The sequence below is a fragment of the Colletotrichum orchidophilum genome (assembly GCF_001831195.1).
Source record: "Colletotrichum orchidophilum strain IMI 309357 chromosome Unknown Scaffold_95.1, whole genome shotgun sequence".
NCBI classification, from domain to species: Eukaryota; Fungi; Ascomycota; class Sordariomycetes; order Glomerellales; family Glomerellaceae; genus Colletotrichum; species Colletotrichum orchidophilum.
In genome coordinates, this window is record NW_019173051.1 from 7,243 (window position 1) to 24,514 (window position 17,272).

The following is a 17,272-nucleotide window of genomic DNA, read 5'->3' on the forward strand; positions in this document are numbered from 1 at the left end:
TGTGAAATTTTATTTAAATACTATATTATTGTTAGAAACATTATTATTAGGATGTTTCTTAGTTGCAGATATATTATTATTCTATATCTTTTTCGAAAGTATTTTACCTCCTTTATTTTTATTAATAGGTTTATTTGGATCTAGTAATAAAGTAAGAGCAAGTTATTACTTCTTCTTATATACAGTATGAGGATCTTTATTCTTATTATTAGCTATTTTAGCTATGTATTCTATAATGGGTACAACAGATTTTGATGCGTTATTTAAAACAAATTTTGATTATACTACTCAAATTATATTATTTGGTGCTATCTTTATAGCATTCGCTGTAAAAACACCTGTAATATTTTTAAATAATTGATTATTAAAAGCTCATGTTGAATCACCTTTAGGTGGAAGTATTATACTAGCTGGTATTGTTTTAAAATTAAGTTTATACGGTATATTTAGATTAATTTTACCTGTATTACCAAAAGCTACATTAGATCTGACTTTTATAGTATATACTATAGGTGTTATCACTATAATATACGCAAGTTTTAGTACATTAAGAACTGTAGATGTTAAAGAATTAATTGCATATAGTTCTGTATCTCACGCTGCTGTATATTTAATAGGTGCATTTAGTAATACAATTCAAGGAATTGAAGGAAGTATTGCTTTAGGTTTAGCTCACGGATTTGTATCTAGTGGTTTATTTATATGTGCTGGAGGAATATTATACGATAGATCAGGTACTAGAATGATCTATCTATACAGAGGTATAGCTCAACTTATGCCTTTATTCTCTATATTGTTCTTTATATTATCTTTAGGAAATTGTGGAGCTCCTTTAACATTAAATTTTATAGGAGAATTTATGTCTCTTTATGGTATGGTAGAAAAATTACCATTATTAGGTGTATTAGGTTCTACATCTATAGTATTCTCTGCTGCATATACTATTTATATGTTTAATAGAATTACATTTGGAGGTTCTTTCACGAAATTTTTTGAAGAAAATATATTTGACACAACAAAAAGAGAATTCACACTATTGTTTATACTAGTTTTATTTACTGTTATACTTGGAATATACCCTTCTTTAATATTAGATAGTTTACACTATTCTGTTGCTAATTTAATTTATAGTTTCTAATAAACTTGTATATTTTATATGGTATCATGGCACAAAGAAGCAGTTACCTGCAACCTGCAGGTAACTGGTATACTTTAAATTTAAACAACTTATAGCTGTTGCGGTCTACGTAATTGTTGTCGCGGCTTCAATAAAATAAAAATACCCAGATTATGAAGTAGATGGTCTACACTTTGACTGCAAATCTTAAGTAAGAGGTTCGATTCCTCCATGATCTTGTTTAAAATACATTCTGAAAAAATATTATTACCATTTACTTAGATTTATATTTCAAGGTTATTCTTGAAAAGATAAATTCTGAAGTAATCTACGTTAATTGCTTTAAAAGCAATTAGTGACCAAATTTTTGTTTAAATATAATGAACAGAAAATAACATCCTCGATAAGCATTGGGCTAGAGAGATGATTTTTATTTACGAACGCTAAAGATATAGGAACTTTATATATAATTGCTTTATTTACATTTTACATGGTTGTTAGTTACATAAAGAATATTCTTAATTTATTCTTTCCATATTTATTCTTCCCATCTTTATTGTTATTTAATGGAGACGATAGTACTAAATCTCCTAATAAGCCTGAGAGCGAAGGTTCTTCAGCTAATGGTTCAGATGAGGATCCCGAGGATGGTAATAAAAAAACTGTGAATGATGATCCGGAAGATAAAAAAACTAGTTTACGGGACAATCCACATGGTGCAGAGAATGTAATGGATGATTTAGATGATATAAGTGCAGCCAAAAAAGGGGATCAGGATGCTTTAGATAGAGTTAAGGCTGAATATCCTGCTTTCTTTGATACAACGGATTCCGATAAAGAAGCGTTAGATCAAATAGAGAATTATTTAGAGGACCAATTTGTCAACGCGGAAGAGGAGGAAGAGGCAGAGGCGGTTAAGTTAGAAAAATTCGTTGAAGAATTTCATCAAACTCAGAATTCCAAGAGAGGATTAGATGATGAGGATGATAATCCAAATCCTAAACGGCAACGTAAATCCGATTCTGATGATGATAACAACGGGAAAGGTGGTCCAGGGGGGTTTTCAAGTGGACCTAGTGGCCCATCAAGTAGCGGGTTTGATGGTAATGGCCCTGATTCTTCTTCTAGAAGTTCTAAAATAATGGAATTATCATTAAGTTTCTTCGTATTGTGTGGTGGTATTTTAGATAATATTGCTGAAGTTTTTAGCAATTTATTTAGTTAATTTGTTTTCTATATATATTCTTTATTACTAAATAATTAGTCTTTTTAGGCAGACTAGCTTCGACAGCGGACTACGTCACACAACTTTTTTTATTTTTGAATTTCATATTTTTCCACTCCATTTCTTAGTATTAAAGGAAAGCCTCGCTGACTAGAATTAGTGGTGATTATATTAGATTTATTAGTGATTAACCGATTTAACCGAGAAGGTTGAGTTTTAATTAGTTCTGTATTTATCCTAGCTAGTTTACACTGTCAGGTGACTAGCTAACAATATAGTCTTACTATCTTCGGGATAGGAAGCAGCTGTTGCGACCCTCTTTATCTTTCTTCGAGTTTTATATAAAACCTTAATACTGCAGTGAGTAAGTCACTAATTTATAAGTCTTTAACTACAAAATTCTATAAAAATGCCTCAATTAGTACCATTTTATTTTATTAACGAAGTAACTTTTGCTTTTGCTATAATTGTATTACTTACTTACGTATTTTCTAAATACGTATTACCAAGAATAGTTAGTTTATTTGTATCTCGTCTTTTTATCTCAACATTATTAGATAAATTTGGAGTATAATAAATTATAGATATTTCGATTTTTGTAGGCCTATATAAAAAGCTTAGAGTATACTATGAATACTTTAAGTTTAAACAATTTCGATCAAGAAATTTCTAGCCCTTTAACTCAATTTGAAATAAGAGATTTATTAAGTATAGATTTACCTATATTAAGTGATTTACATATATCTATGACTAACATTGGATTATATTTAACAATTGGATTATTTTTCACATTAATTTTAAGTGTATTAAGTATAAATAATAATAAATTAGTTAGTAATAACTGATCAATTAGTCAAGAATCATTATATGCAACTATACACGGTATAGTTGTAAATCAAATAAATGCAAGAAGCGGTCAAGTTTATTTCCCTTTTATTTACACTTTATTTATATTTATATTAATAAATAATTTAATAGGTATGGTACCTTACAGTTTCGCATCAACTAGTCATTTTGTTTTAACATTTGCTCTTAGTTTCACTATTGTTTTAGGTGCAACTATATTGGGATTCCAAAAACATGGTTTAAAATTCTTTTCATTATTGGTACCAGCTGGTTGTCCTTTAGCTTTATTACCTTTATTAGTGTTAATAGAATTTATTTCATACTTAGCTAGAAATATTTCTTTAGGGCTTAGATTAGCAGCTAATATATTATCAGGTCACATGTTATTACATATATTAGCAGGATTTACTTACAATATTATGACTTCAGGTTTCATATTCTTCTTCTTAGGATTAGTACCTTTAGCTTTTATAATTGCTTTCTCTGGTTTAGAATTAGGTATCGCATTTATACAAGCTCAAGTATTTGTAGTTTTAACTAGCGGTTATATAAAAGACGGATTAGATTTACATTAATTCGAAGCTTCATGGTATAAAATTCAAATTTAGTAGTTTGTCCGCTGCGTACTGCGTAGCCAGCCATCTAGCTATATAAATTTGCAATCTAACGAGGAAGGTATGGGTATTATCTTAAGGGTAAAAAAGAGTCTTAGGCTACCTTAAATACTAATAATCATATTGGCTATCTAGACTTTACTAGTCATATTCTGGGTTCAAGTCCGATGTGACAGGGAAAGAAAAATTACCTATTTTCTTACCCGTAATACGATCAATATGACAAACTTGTTCATCAGAGTGGATACTAATTTTTGATTTTATACAGGGATATTTCTTTGAATTATTTTTGGAAAAGCTATAAACGTTTCGTTTATAGACATTAGCTTGGGAATTGAATGCGTAGAAATTGTCCCAGACAAAATGCTTTTAGATTACCCGGTAAATCTGGTGAAATTCTACTATGCGTACTAAATACTCTATTTACTTTCCTCCTGAGTGATTATCCTGAAATTGTCGTTTAAGTTACTAAGATCGAGTGGAATTCTAGGCAGCCGCATACGGAGAGGAGGCAAGAAGTATACCGAAAATGATCTATAGAGAATTTTGAGTACTTTTGATATAAAGATATGGATAATATAATAATAAAAAAATAGAGCGATCATTACCCACATAATAAAAGGTGGGTATATAAATACTAATTCTAATTTAGTGATGAAAATTGAAAAGTTCTCCCTTTAGTTAGTATATAGATAACTGATAATTATCATAATAAAAATAAAGGTAATTTGTAGAGAAAATAATAAAGAATAGTGTTAGTTAAAGGTTTTTTATTCATAAGAAGCAATGAATACTCAAAAAGATATTCATTGGCGGAATTTATAAAGTCTTCGAAGCACATTATTTATAAAGTTTTCGCGCAACTAGTTCATTTAATTGAACTTAAAAATACAGTTTTAACGAAACTAGTTCATTTAAATGAACATAAAAATACAGTTTTCGCGGTACTAGTATGTTTAAATCCTGAAGTATAAGATACAGTTTTCGTAGGGGAGGGGGTACTAGTACATTTAAACTATAAATTCTAAAATATAGTTTTCGCTGAACTATTTCATTTAAACCATGAATTCCAAAATCTAGCTTTTAATGAAGTATTACATTAAACCGCCGGCGGGGTTTTAGAATATAGCCTTTAATGAAATATTTTACTTCTTCTATTTTTTATAATACCTAATTCATGGTTTTTAGGTAGAGTAAATTATTCTAGAGTACATTATTCTAGAGTGAATAAAGAATTCTAAATATATGTGCATGTATATATATATACCTAAATTGAGGGTAGTGTGGCTGACTGACTGGCCTTCGGCCAGCCACCAAGCCATTTGCGAACAATTAAGCCGATATTTAAAGTTTTTTGTATTATCTTGCATGTGATGTATTTGGCATCAAATTAAATAAGATATTAATTTCTAGGTACAGTCGAAGGGGGGGGAGATTTACAACCAGGCGTAGCCTACAAATTAAATACCAAGTATAATTTATATCAAATTAAATATGGTGTAATAGGTTTAAAATTGTAGTAGTTTTTTGATAACAATAATTAGAAAAAGGCATAAAATTTGTTTAGAACAACACTTAAATGTATACCTTAAGTACATCCCAAGACAGTCCGCTTATAAATGTGTAAGATAAGGGCGAGTGTGCGAGTGTGCGAGTGTGCTAGTGCACGTGTTTTGGTAAGTACTAGAAAAATATATTTATAACCATATGTTAGGTAAGCGCGATGACGAAGTCGAAGTCGTCGCTATGAATATAGTTTTTACTTAACATGAGGTATTAATGGAGCGTTTTCTTATCCTAAACTGCTTTGGATTTATTAGTGATGTATTTGACATCAAGAAAAAAAATATAGATGAGTTTGGTGATGGCTCTGAATGAATGCTGTCCAAATGCTTGACACATGCTAATCGTACGATTAATATAATGAATAATTTAATTAATAAGTGGTGTACAGGTGAGTATATGATATTTTCACTACCTTAAAGTGAGGGATAAAATACCACATAATAATAAAGGCAAAAGCCGCTTTAGGAAGAAGATTAATATCGTCGAGAGAGGTAGTAGTAAAGGTGATGTCTTCACTAGCTTTAAAATCTCGTAACCGTAACTGAAAGGTTGATCGGTCACATTGGGTCTGAAAAAAGCCCAATGCAAAATTAGTACAGCAGTGGGGAATTTTGGTCAATGGCCTAACGGCTGAACTGGCAATTTGGGGAAACGAAACAGAATTGTTATCTACAGAAATAAAGTTTTAAGTACGTATTAATAATGATAATATGTATACTAGTCTTGACCAATTACGTGCCAGCAGTCGCGGTAATACGTAAGAGACGAGCATTATTCATATTAAATAGGTTTAAAGGGTACCCAGACGGTCAAAATACCTTAACTAAAAGGAGTATTTGACTAGAGTTTTATGTGAGAAGACCGTACTTGAGGTGGAGAGATTATATTCTGTGATACCAAGGGGACTGATAAAGGCGAAAGCTGTCTTTTATGTAATAACTGACGTTGGAGGACGAAGGCATAGAACACGAACAGGATTTGACACCCTAGTAGTCTTTGCAGACAATGATGAATGCCATGGGCTAGTAGCGAATCCAGCTCAGGAATACTCAACATTCGTTACGAATGTTGAAAGAGTCCCACTATAGGTACTACTATAGGAGAGTGGAGTTTTCGCAAAATTAGTCTATAAATGAAAATGAAAGCATTTCACCTCAAGAGTAATGTGGCAACGCAGGAACTGAAATCACTAGACCGTTTCTGACACCAGTAGTGAAGTATGTTATTTAATTCGATGATCCACGAAAAACCTTACCACAACTTGAATATTTAGCAATAGATACAGGAGTTGCACGGCTGTTTTCAGTTAATGTTGTGAAACTGTGGTTCTTCCATGGAATTAACGGAATCCTTTGCTTTATTTATAGAAAGTTTTATAAAGCAATCTTTCTTTATAGCGGAAAAGATAAAAAGGAAAAAGACAAGTCATCATGGCCCTTATGTTGTGGGCTATAGACGTGCCACGTAGTCCTTAACAAAGAGATGCGAAAATGCGAATTTTAGCTAATCTCAAAAAAGAGGATATAAATTATACAAGGATTGTAGTCTGAAATTCGACTATATGAATAAGTAATTACTAGTAATCGTGAATCACCATGTCACGGTGAATTTAATCTCGGATTGGTACTAACCACTCGTCGCATGCTGAAAGGAGCTTACGCAATAAGTTTGCTATTTTGTTATAATCTCTTTTATAAATTGGATTAAAATATTATAATGGAATTCTTCGTATGCGTGACTCTGATTAGTGTTAAGTCGAAATATGGTTCGTGTAGTGGAAGTTGCACGGGGTTTATACACCTAAAAAATATTATATATTAGGTGCTGCTTATCGCAGCCCAATATAAAGGAGAGTTCCTTTATTGGCAAGAAGGGTTGAGCTGTAAACTCAATAGCAATTTTCTGCTTTAAGAGTTCGAATCTCTTGTCTCCTAAACATTCGAAGCCTTTATAGCTCAACGGTAGAGCATAATACTGTTAATATTATGATAGAGGTTCGATTCCCCTTAAGGGCTTCTCTTGAAATAATGGACATATATTTCAGCCTAGCTAGTCCGAGTAAATCGATAAAAATACATATAAAAATGACAAACCTGTCTAGAAGTCAATTTCAAGACCACCCGTTCCACCTGGTATCACCTTCACCCTGGCCTCTGTATACTAGTATGAGTTTATTAATATTAACTCTAAATTCTGCATTAGCTATGCATAATTTTACTAATGCGTATGTTATATTTTATGTAGGCCTTTTTTTGGTAATAAGCTCTATGACTTTGTGATTTAGAGATATAATAACTGAGGGAACATTTTTAGGAAACCATACATTAGCAGTGCAAAAAGGTCTTAACTTAGGTGTTATTCTTTTTATAGTTTCTGAAGGATTATTCTTTGTAGCAATATTTTGAGCATTCTTCCATAGCTCACTAACACCTACAGTTGAATTAGGAGCACAATGACCACCTATGGGTATAGACCCAATAAATCCTTTTGAGTTACCATTACTTAATACCGTTATATTATTATCTAGTGGGGCTACAATTACTTATAGCCATCATGCTTTAATACAAGGAGAGAGAAGAGGAGCTTTATACGGTGCGATTGCTACTGTATTATTAGCCTTAGTTTTTACAGCTTTTCAAGGTGTAGAGTATTCAGTTTCATCATTCACAATAAGTGATGGTGCGTTTGGTACTTGTTTTTATTTCGCGACAGGTTTTCATGGGTTCCATGTTATAATTGGTACATTATTTTTGGGAGTAGGGCTATGAAGAATTTACGCTTATCACTTAACTGACAACCATCATTTGGGTTTTGAAGGTGGAATTCTTTATTGACATTTCGTTGATGTAGTCTGACTTTTTTTATATGTATCAATATATTACTGGGGTTCCTAACGTATACAATTATAACGAAGATAATGATAAAAATGGCGAATATGATAAAAATATCGAATATGACAAAATGCTTCGTGTGTAGACTAGAAAAAATTATTAATTACCTTAATAGTATACCTACTATTTTCAAACTTAATTTATATGCTTTTAAATTAAGATTATCGAATCTTCTTTTTTCAATCAAAAAAAAATTGGATGCAATTAAAAAAAAACTGGATGGAATTAAAAAAAAATTGGATGGAATAAAAAAAAAATGAAATGGAATAAAAAAAAAATGAGATAGAATTAAAAAGAATATAATTCATAATTTTAAATCATTACTCTCAGAGTCTGGTCATACTAATTATGTTTTAATTTTCTTTTGACTGTTAGGGAGATTTTGCTGTATCTTTCTTTTAAGAAGTTATACTAATATAAAGATTTTTTGAAAAGATTTATTTGTTGATATTTTATCATTATTAACACTTAATCCTGATCTTCATCTTTACCGTTTTAGAGGCGGCAAGGTTTGATTTATGCGACTTTGCTGAAAATTGTATATAGCAGTATCACAATGCAATATATTATTTTTTATTTATATTACTATAATAGAAACTAGTTTGGCTCAATATCTAATATTTTATTCTGATAAACTTCTATTATGTTTTATACTCTTTTTTATATATATGATGTTGCAAGACCAGTTTATTAAAGCTCAAAAAAAGGAGAATGTTTCGAAGTGTTTTTTTCTAGTTTACCATATTGTTACGCTTTTCTTCTTAGGTTTTCTTTTTTTACAATTGCCAAAAATTTCCGGATTGTTCCCGGGAGAATATCTCTGACTTAAATTTAGTTTTTATGCTGTTATTTTTTTTCTTTATATTATTAGACGAATAATAAAATATAATAAAGGTAAAATAAACCTAAAAAGTTTCATTTTATTATGAGCTTCTTCAAAAGTATTGCGTCTTTTTTTAATTTTATTTATCCCGATTATTTTCCCCGGAGGAGAAAACGTTGTTAGTGTATTAAATATTTCAATATTTCAAATAGTATTTTTCGATATTTTTGATGTTGAAATAATTAATCATTCTAATTTAGAAATCAAATTAAAAGGTAACATAAAGAAAATTTTTTCTTTTTCTTTAGATGATTTATATTCTTTATTTGTGAAATTCCATTGTTATTATATGCCCGTGCTTTCACTGAATGAGGGTAGTCAGGATGATATTCTCTTATCTAGAAGCGGAGAGGATACTCTTCTTTCACAATGGGTAAATTATTTTGGGCCCCCCAAACCTGCAAATCGTAGATCAACACTTAAGGATGAAAATATGTTGGATGTGGCGAAAGCTTTAACTGCTAACCAGATTCACCAGTCTCTAATTTACGAAAATATAAAATTTAATAGAGAAGAACTTACACTTATTTGACATCTACATGATTTAAAGTTTTTTGGTGAGTCTGATAAGTTTTTTGTTTTTATAAGTCCTTGCCCTAATCAGATGTATCCTATTCCCTATAAAAACTTTTACTTTAATCTTGATGGGTTTAATTCCCAGCAGGATTTTGCTATCTTTCCTTTTGCCAAAAATCATATGATACCTATTTATACTAAATACGATCAAAATATTACATATCCCCCTAATACTGAAATTGTTGTACTAAATCAGAAATATTTAGAAAATGGAGAGCTTAAAATGATATCGCATGCTTATGTGTATTATACTCAGATAGTACCAAATTACGTTAGAAATTGAACACTAAATTCGATAATAAAAATACAACAAGTATCGCCTACTGGTAGAGTTCGTCAGGTAAAATATGATCTTAGTAATGGATGAGTTGCACCAGGATATTTAGGTAACGAATTTCAACTGAAAGGACCAGCTAATAAACATATACCTGTATCAGTCTCTCTACCATTAGCACGTAAACCATCTGACATAACTTATAATAACTCTCCTGATGTAGTAGAGTATGTAGAGAAAACTGTAGAATCACTAAATATACGTAAAGTCCAAAACGATAAACTTTTAGATCCAGCTAATTATAAAAGATCTTATACAATAATACATTCTAGAACATTAAGCCAAATAGATTGAAGTAGTGTAAATTGAAAAGAAAGTTAATATTTATAGCTAACATACTATAGATTCTAAATATACTGGAATTATTAGTAAAGTATATTATATAGAATATAGTATAAAAAAAAAACGGTTATCATTTAATGGTAGGATTGCTGTCTTCCAAACAGAGTGTGTTGGTTCGATTCCAACTAACCGTAAATATTTGAACTAATAGCTTAATTGGTAAAGACTTTTCCTGTCACGAAAAGGGATGTCGGTTCGATGCCGACTTAGTTCGATTGTTTTAAAGTATACTAGTAATACAAGAGAAGAGTCTTTATAGGAAAGATCGGGATGGAGAGGGTAAGATATTTGCTAAATATTCTGTGATTGGCTTACTAGACATACATTTTAGAGGATATTGCCTCTTTTTAACTAGAATCGTTAATTTATATGAAGAAAAATCGCTTAAAAATATACCCAGTAAAAACTTACAAGTTTTTACTTGAGGATCAAAGTCGTATTATAAAAGAGAACAAAAATAAAACGGGTGTTTATAGATGAATAAATAAAATAACCAATAAAAGTTATGTAGGAAGCTCTTACAACTTAAGTAGTAGACTTAGCCATTATTATTCCAAAAAATTTATGCAAAATAAATTATTGGTAAGTAATAGTTTAATATACTCTGCAATTTTAAATTCCGAATTTTCAGATTTTTATCTAGAAATCTTAGAATATTGTGATAAAAAAGATATTGTTAACAAAGAACAATATTATATGGATTTGCTTAAGCCTGAGTATAATATACTAAAATATGCCAGATCTAGCTTAGGTTTTAAGCATAGCGCTGCGACTAAAAACCGAATGAGAAAAGCTAAACTAGGTAGAACTTAAGGTTATTCTTTAAAAATTGAGAATAAATATACAAGAGATATAATTATCTGTTCTTCTATAAAACAAGCCGCGGGATTTTGGGGTTATCATCCTAATACCATAGGCTATGCTTTAACAATACGCCAGTTTTTTGAAACTACAAAATATTTAATAACAAGAAATTAAATATAACAATCCGAAGATAGGAGGTACGGTTAAATGGATATTTAACAACGTTCAAATCGTTTTTCGGATATAGGAATAAATATGCTCCTTTTTATACTTAGATATACATTACAATATGAAAAGATTTTATTACCATGATTTTATTTTGTTTAACGATTGCTGTGTTTATATAAATTTAGATGATTAGGAATCTCCGGAAGAATTTGCATCATCTTGCATGTTCGATATTTATTTTGCGATTTTTCTAAGACGGGATTATGCACAAGATTGTCAAGTTTTGTCTTTGTAGCAAATGGTTTTTGGCGGGGCCAAAATACATTTACCTTTTTTATACCCATATACCAATATAAATTAAAATATTTATTTAGGACAAATATATGAAACATATTTTAATACGCTAGAAATCCTGCAAATAATTTAATATATCCCTTACAAATTAATGTAGTACCTAAATTAATTCGTTATGATACAGCTAGGATAAATTCCATATAGTTAATGTTGAGTATATACTAAATGAAAATCGAACTTTGTAAATATTGACATGACATTCGAACTTTGGAAATTTATACATGGAATTATTAGTGATCTATGTCAAAAGGGTGTACTAGGTAACACATAATATTATCTGCACCCTAGGCTATGCCCTAGGGTTGTCTATAGATATTCTTCTCTGGGGATATTAATCTTAGAGAATAACCTTTAAAGGAAAGGTCGCCATAGGTAGGGCAAGCTGTTTGCTAAACAGTATCTCATATAGATTTAGTGGTTCAAATCCGCTTCTTTCCGAAGAGTTTAAGGACTCTTTTTATTGACTTATTTAATAAATGAAAAATATAAACTGTGGATTGCACCCTTACTGGCTAACAGGGTGAGTTGAAGGATGTTTTTTTGTATAGATATTTTAAAATACTCTAGGGGCTTAGCTTCGGGACTGACTATAGCATCCGTGTCCATTAGCATCAACCTAGAGATGCACGCCTCATGTTTAGACACGTCAGTGCAATCATTCATTTCAATGCGTTGCACACCAACGACCTGACCGAGTCCCTCCTTTTTGATCGTATGACAAGTTTGACGTAGCCCCGTCTCACTCTCGCTCATCTGAATGCCAACCGGCCCCCCCTTTCCTTACCGAAGAATGAAGAAGCCGCAGGGCCGGTATCGGGGCACTTAACAATGCCGGCCTGAGGAGAAGAAACTAGATGCTCGGCAGCGGGGAGCGCGAACCGGCTTCAGGCTCGGCTACAAGAGACAATGCTACCGAGGTGGTGTCCAAAGGACAAAGGCGGCCGTTGAGAATGCCACTACATGCCAGAAAGTGAGATGGGTTGATTGGAATAGAATAGAAAGATGTTGGTACAGTACGCAGCTATGTCGAACAACTGTAAAGAGGCATACAAGAAAGGCTTTCAAGATGTACGCAGAACCCCAAAAGACCCTGCCTTCGCGCACAGCTCGGCCCTCGTTTCCCTTTCCTTTCCCAATCCCTTAAGCAACAACAGAAACTCCATTTTCACTTTTCAAGGCCCATGAGCTGTTACCCGTCAAACCACCGACCGTCCCCGACGCCATGTTCCAACTCCTGCATCAAGACTCCATCTCTTTATGTTACATCGGCGGTCTACATCGTGCACTAATATTTAGGCCCCAACGCTACTCTCTCGTTGGTGCTTCGTGATATAGTACGTGATGAGGTTCTTCGGATCGTCCTTGGCGCCCTTGATGAGCTCCCAGAATGGCACATCCCCAATCCGCGAGTGCAGAGCGACGCAGAGTTGCACAGCGCCCATGCGAACACCAGAGTCCGTTGACTCGAGACAGCGGCCTGCGAGACCTGCAAGCTGTGCGAGCTCGTTGTCCGAGGGCGTGAAGCCAGTGCGCTTATCGAGAAGCTCCTTGAGTACGTGAAGACCTGTGGCGAGACAGCGGCTGCCCTCGATCGTCGTGTCCTGTTTGCTTTGCAGAAGCTTGGTCATCACTACAACGATCTCGGGTGGGTCTCCGAGGGCTACAAGCTCTTCGGCAAGGAGCTCGAGACCACTGACGATACGGGTGCGTGAGTCATAGGCGCTGCGCGTTGCTACGAGAGACTCGAGACCTCGTGAGACATGTGGCTGGAAGTTCTCCCGTTCCTTCTTGAGTAAAAGCTTGATTGTCGCGAGGATCTGTGCCTTGACGTCCTGGACCCTCTCCGGTGCAAGGGTCTCCAGAGGTGACTCCAGGTATTCGAAGAGTCCCCGGAGCAGAGCTTCAAACTTTTCATCTGTGAACACAGCCTTATTGTCTCTGATGATTGACTGTAGCTTCCTAAAGCCGTGGACGTCCAAAGACTTTGCCTTTACCCTTGTGACACCACTATCGAGCAGTCTCGACGTCTGACGGGCTTTCTCGGGAGTCTCGGGTGTGCCGTTGACCACAAAATGGCCGTTATTGGGCGCTGGTGCAGCAACCTCGTTCACAGGCTTGTCCTCCAGCACGGGAGTAGTGATGCCCGGGTTGGCAGTCGTACCGTCGTCGACAAAGGGGTCCTCGAACACCTTGAGGCCATTGGTGGGCGCGGGCTCCCGTTCTGCCTGGGGCATCTCTTCTAGAATTGGAGCAGGAGCTAGTCCTCCCGCCGGAGTATCAGCAGGAGCTTCCACGATCTCCTCGGCCGGTGCCTCGTCAGTCTCAGCCGCAGCCGCAGAGGCTTCGGGTGATGCCTCAGCTGGGACCTCAACAGGAGCCTCATCTTCAAGTTCTGCCGTAGGTAGCTCGGCAGGCTCTGGAGTGGGCTTAGGAACTGGCTCTGAAGCAGCTTGTGTCATTTCGTCCTTGGGCGAAGCAATCTCCGCCGGTCCGTCCGCGGGAGCGTCTTCCTCAAAGGCTGGTACTGTCGGTTCTTCTGTCGCGGCTCTTTGCCGTCGATCCAAAGTTGGAGGCGATTTCAAGCTCCCGAGGCTTGGCACCACTAACGTAAGATCTTCGTGGTCCCTAGATGGACTACTCGTCGGGATTGTAGTCTGCGTCCTCTTGGGCTTCGCAGGACTTGTTCGCGGCGACTCGCGAGGGGAAGAAACGGATTTCGCAAGGGTGGACTTGGCGCCGGGGGACGCATGAGACGTTGCAGCACGAGGCCTACTTTGGGCTCTCCGCGGGGAGGCCTCGGTTTTCGGCTTGGCTGTGGCACTCTTGGACTTCAGACTTTCGGGACTGGATGCCTCGGCGGAAGGTCCATCATGGGTGCGTATTGAGTAGGGTCCAGCGGTCGCGGGGCGTGCAGCCATTTCCGGCCTCCTCTTGGTTGGTCTCATGGGCCGAACAGACATGCCTCCTGAGGCTGTCGGTTTAACCGATGGCCCCGTGCCGGTCGACGAGCTCGAGGCCGGTTGTTGTGGCCGAGCGGGAGACAAAGTAGCCATTGCAGAGCCCGGGCGGGGTGGCAGCTTTTGTGATGCTGCCATTGTCGCCTTCTTCTGTGCCATCATGGTTTCACGCAGGGTCGGCTTTCCAGTGCTCATCGTGCTTTTGGACAAGCCCAGGCCTGGTCTGGCGCGCGTAGTCTCAGTCTCCCTCTTAGGGGCGTTGGGGTTGTTAGGGTCCTTGTCCAGGAGCTTTTGCGCAGTCGGTTCTAGTGTGTCCTTGAGCCTTTATTTTTTTCTGTCAGCGAAACGCAACATACGTGGGGACACTCTCAACATACATATCTGCCCTAGGTGGCCAGATATTGGCGAATACCCAAAAGGTGGCACGCATGCGCTCTCTGACGCCAGGGTTCGGGTCGTTGAGGCCCTTCTTGATGCATTTCTCGACGAGCTCCAGTCCGCCGCCGTGCTCGATGTGACTCTTGTGATGGGCCTCCTTGGTCAGTATCGTCTTCAGCCAACCAGTTGCGTAGGTCCTGGGTTGGACGTTCTTGTCCTGGCATGCACCCCAGATGTGCTGCATGATCCGCGAACTGTAGGTGACTTTGCCAATGATGATGTCTACTGTAGTGTTTGCCTGCTGGGAAGCAATCTTCTTCGTTGCCGCGGCGAGTTTGATGAAGGTCTGCATAAGAAGCTCCACCAAAGGATCCATGCCGGGGCCAAAGGTTATGGCAATATCCTGTACCAGGTTACAGCCCTCCTTTGAAAGACTGGTCCGCAGGGAAGTGATGGCCTTTATCATTCCATCGAGAAGTCCCTTCAGACCCAGTAAGAAGGCGTCGGGGAAGTCTTGGGGAACATTGCCGGCAATCAGCCTTCGCAATTTTGTCATGCTCTCTTCGCGCTTCAGCCAGTTTTGCTCCGACTCCCTGCCCTCAAAATACGTCATCATTTCCCTGAAGATGTCGTCTAATTCGCGCTGGGTGTTGGCGTATGACGGCTCGACCTCGCTTCGCGCTTCGGGGGCCGGAGTGACGGGGCGTTCGCTCGCAACGGATGATACACTCGCAGCCAGCTTCGGTCGGGGAGCGGGTGCGGGGGCATCCAGGCCTGGAGTCTTTGGTCGATCGGCCGCGGTGGGTGCAAGCTCTTTGACGATGGCTTGTTCAATGGCGGGGCGAACATTGAAGTTCTTTAGCTGTCTCTTGAGGTCGGATTTAGCCGCGTTGGGGGCATTTCTGCATAACAACAGTCAGCGCGAATCATGCTATAGAATCGGCGACACGAAATATACCGGAACAACTCAATGACGGTGCTCTTAGCGACGTCGCGCACCATGCCATCGGCATCCTCGAGCAACTCCATGAGAGTTGGGACATATGCGCGAAACTGTACGCCGTGTTCCTGGTGCATGTACAACAGCCAGTGCATGCCGGCCTCCTTTGCCCTCGGGTTCTTACCAACCATGGCAACATTCTTCACCGAGCGCTCAACGTCCATGGGCGCGGCTGTGTAGATGGTGGTCAGTGCCTGCGATGCGAGGCTCCTGAACTTATCCTTGGGATCGCCGAGCTTGTCAATGACCAGCGGGAGTGTGTGTTTCGCATCCTTGGCGATATACTTTGGCTCCTGTCTTGAAAGTCTTGTCAGGAGATGGTTGAGGGCCGTGAAGCCGGCGTTGACGAGAACGGCGTGCGGCGAGGTGGAGGCGGTTCGAAGACCATCGAAGATTTGTGGTACGAGGGCATCGGGAACATTGTGTTGCTTGATGCCGGACTTGATGCCGGTAACGTGCTGAACCTTGTGATCAACGCTGGCCTCGCTGCGGAGGATCTTTAGCAGGTCGTCAACCTGTTCCTCGGTGATTTTTTCCGCCATTCCCCGCAAAACGAGGGTTGGGCTCGGGTTGGGATTGGCCTGGTGCGAACAGAACGTAGTGTCAGCAGTTTTCTATATTGTCGATGTTCTAATTGTCGTCGACGTCGTCACGGAGGAAGCTTGAGCGAATGGGGCCGTTTGCGCGCGGGCACGCAGCCAGTCAGGATAGATGAGCGACGGGGAGGTCGACCATGAGCGAGGGCATGAGTCGTTTAGCGTACCGGGGTGGAGGGGTGCGTGGTATCGTTTGAAACTGGTAGGGCAGAGGAAAAACGTACAACTTGTGCAGATGTGCTTCGGAAGCGAGTAGCACGGAGGAATATCCCAGTGCGAAGAATGTGGCAGATTGGGGCCGGATTGCGCAGGTGGCAGCAGTGGCAGATGGGTTGTTGTTTATGGATGCGGTTGACGTTCTCGAAACCAAACAACAAAGGGGCATCGCAGGTTGTCCCGTGCACCAGCAGCCCAGGCCTGCGGCTATTGGTTGGAGATTCCGCTCCTGCGGTGCTGCGGGACACTAAGAGAAGCCGCGCTAGGCCCTTATCCGGTTATCGTGAGAGGGGGGCCCGGACCCTTACCCCTGCAGCCGCGGGGGAGGCACGTTCCCACCCAGGTCCCTGACCGGGAGCTCCAGCCTAGGTACTATGGTAAGGTACCTCACCTTACCTTACAGCA

At 37.9% G+C, this 17,272-nt stretch overlaps 2 protein-coding genes across 2 annotated transcripts; one reads left to right on the forward strand and one right to left on the reverse strand.

The window, feature by feature from the left end:
- Positions 1 to 2,751: 2,751 nt before the first annotated feature.
- On the forward strand, positions 2,752 to 2,916 carry CORC01_09988 (uncharacterized protein; the record flags this gene model as incomplete). The annotated part of the gene is made up of 1 exon (XM_022621617.1): positions 2,752 to 2,916. One exon carries the CDS (start codon positions 2,752 to 2,754, stop codon positions 2,914 to 2,916), a length of 165 nt encoding a protein of 54 aa, XP_022471841.1.
- Positions 2,917 to 13,012: 10,096 nt separating this feature from the next.
- CORC01_09989 (uncharacterized protein) lies at positions 13,013 to 16,597 on the reverse strand (the record flags this gene model as incomplete). The annotated part of the gene is made up of 3 exons (XM_022621618.1): positions 13,013 to 14,999; positions 15,055 to 15,957; positions 16,014 to 16,597. 3 exons carry the CDS (start codon positions 16,595 to 16,597, stop codon positions 13,013 to 13,015), a joined length of 3,474 nt encoding a protein of 1,157 aa, XP_022471842.1.
- Between the last annotated feature and the right edge of the window lie 675 nt (positions 16,598 to 17,272).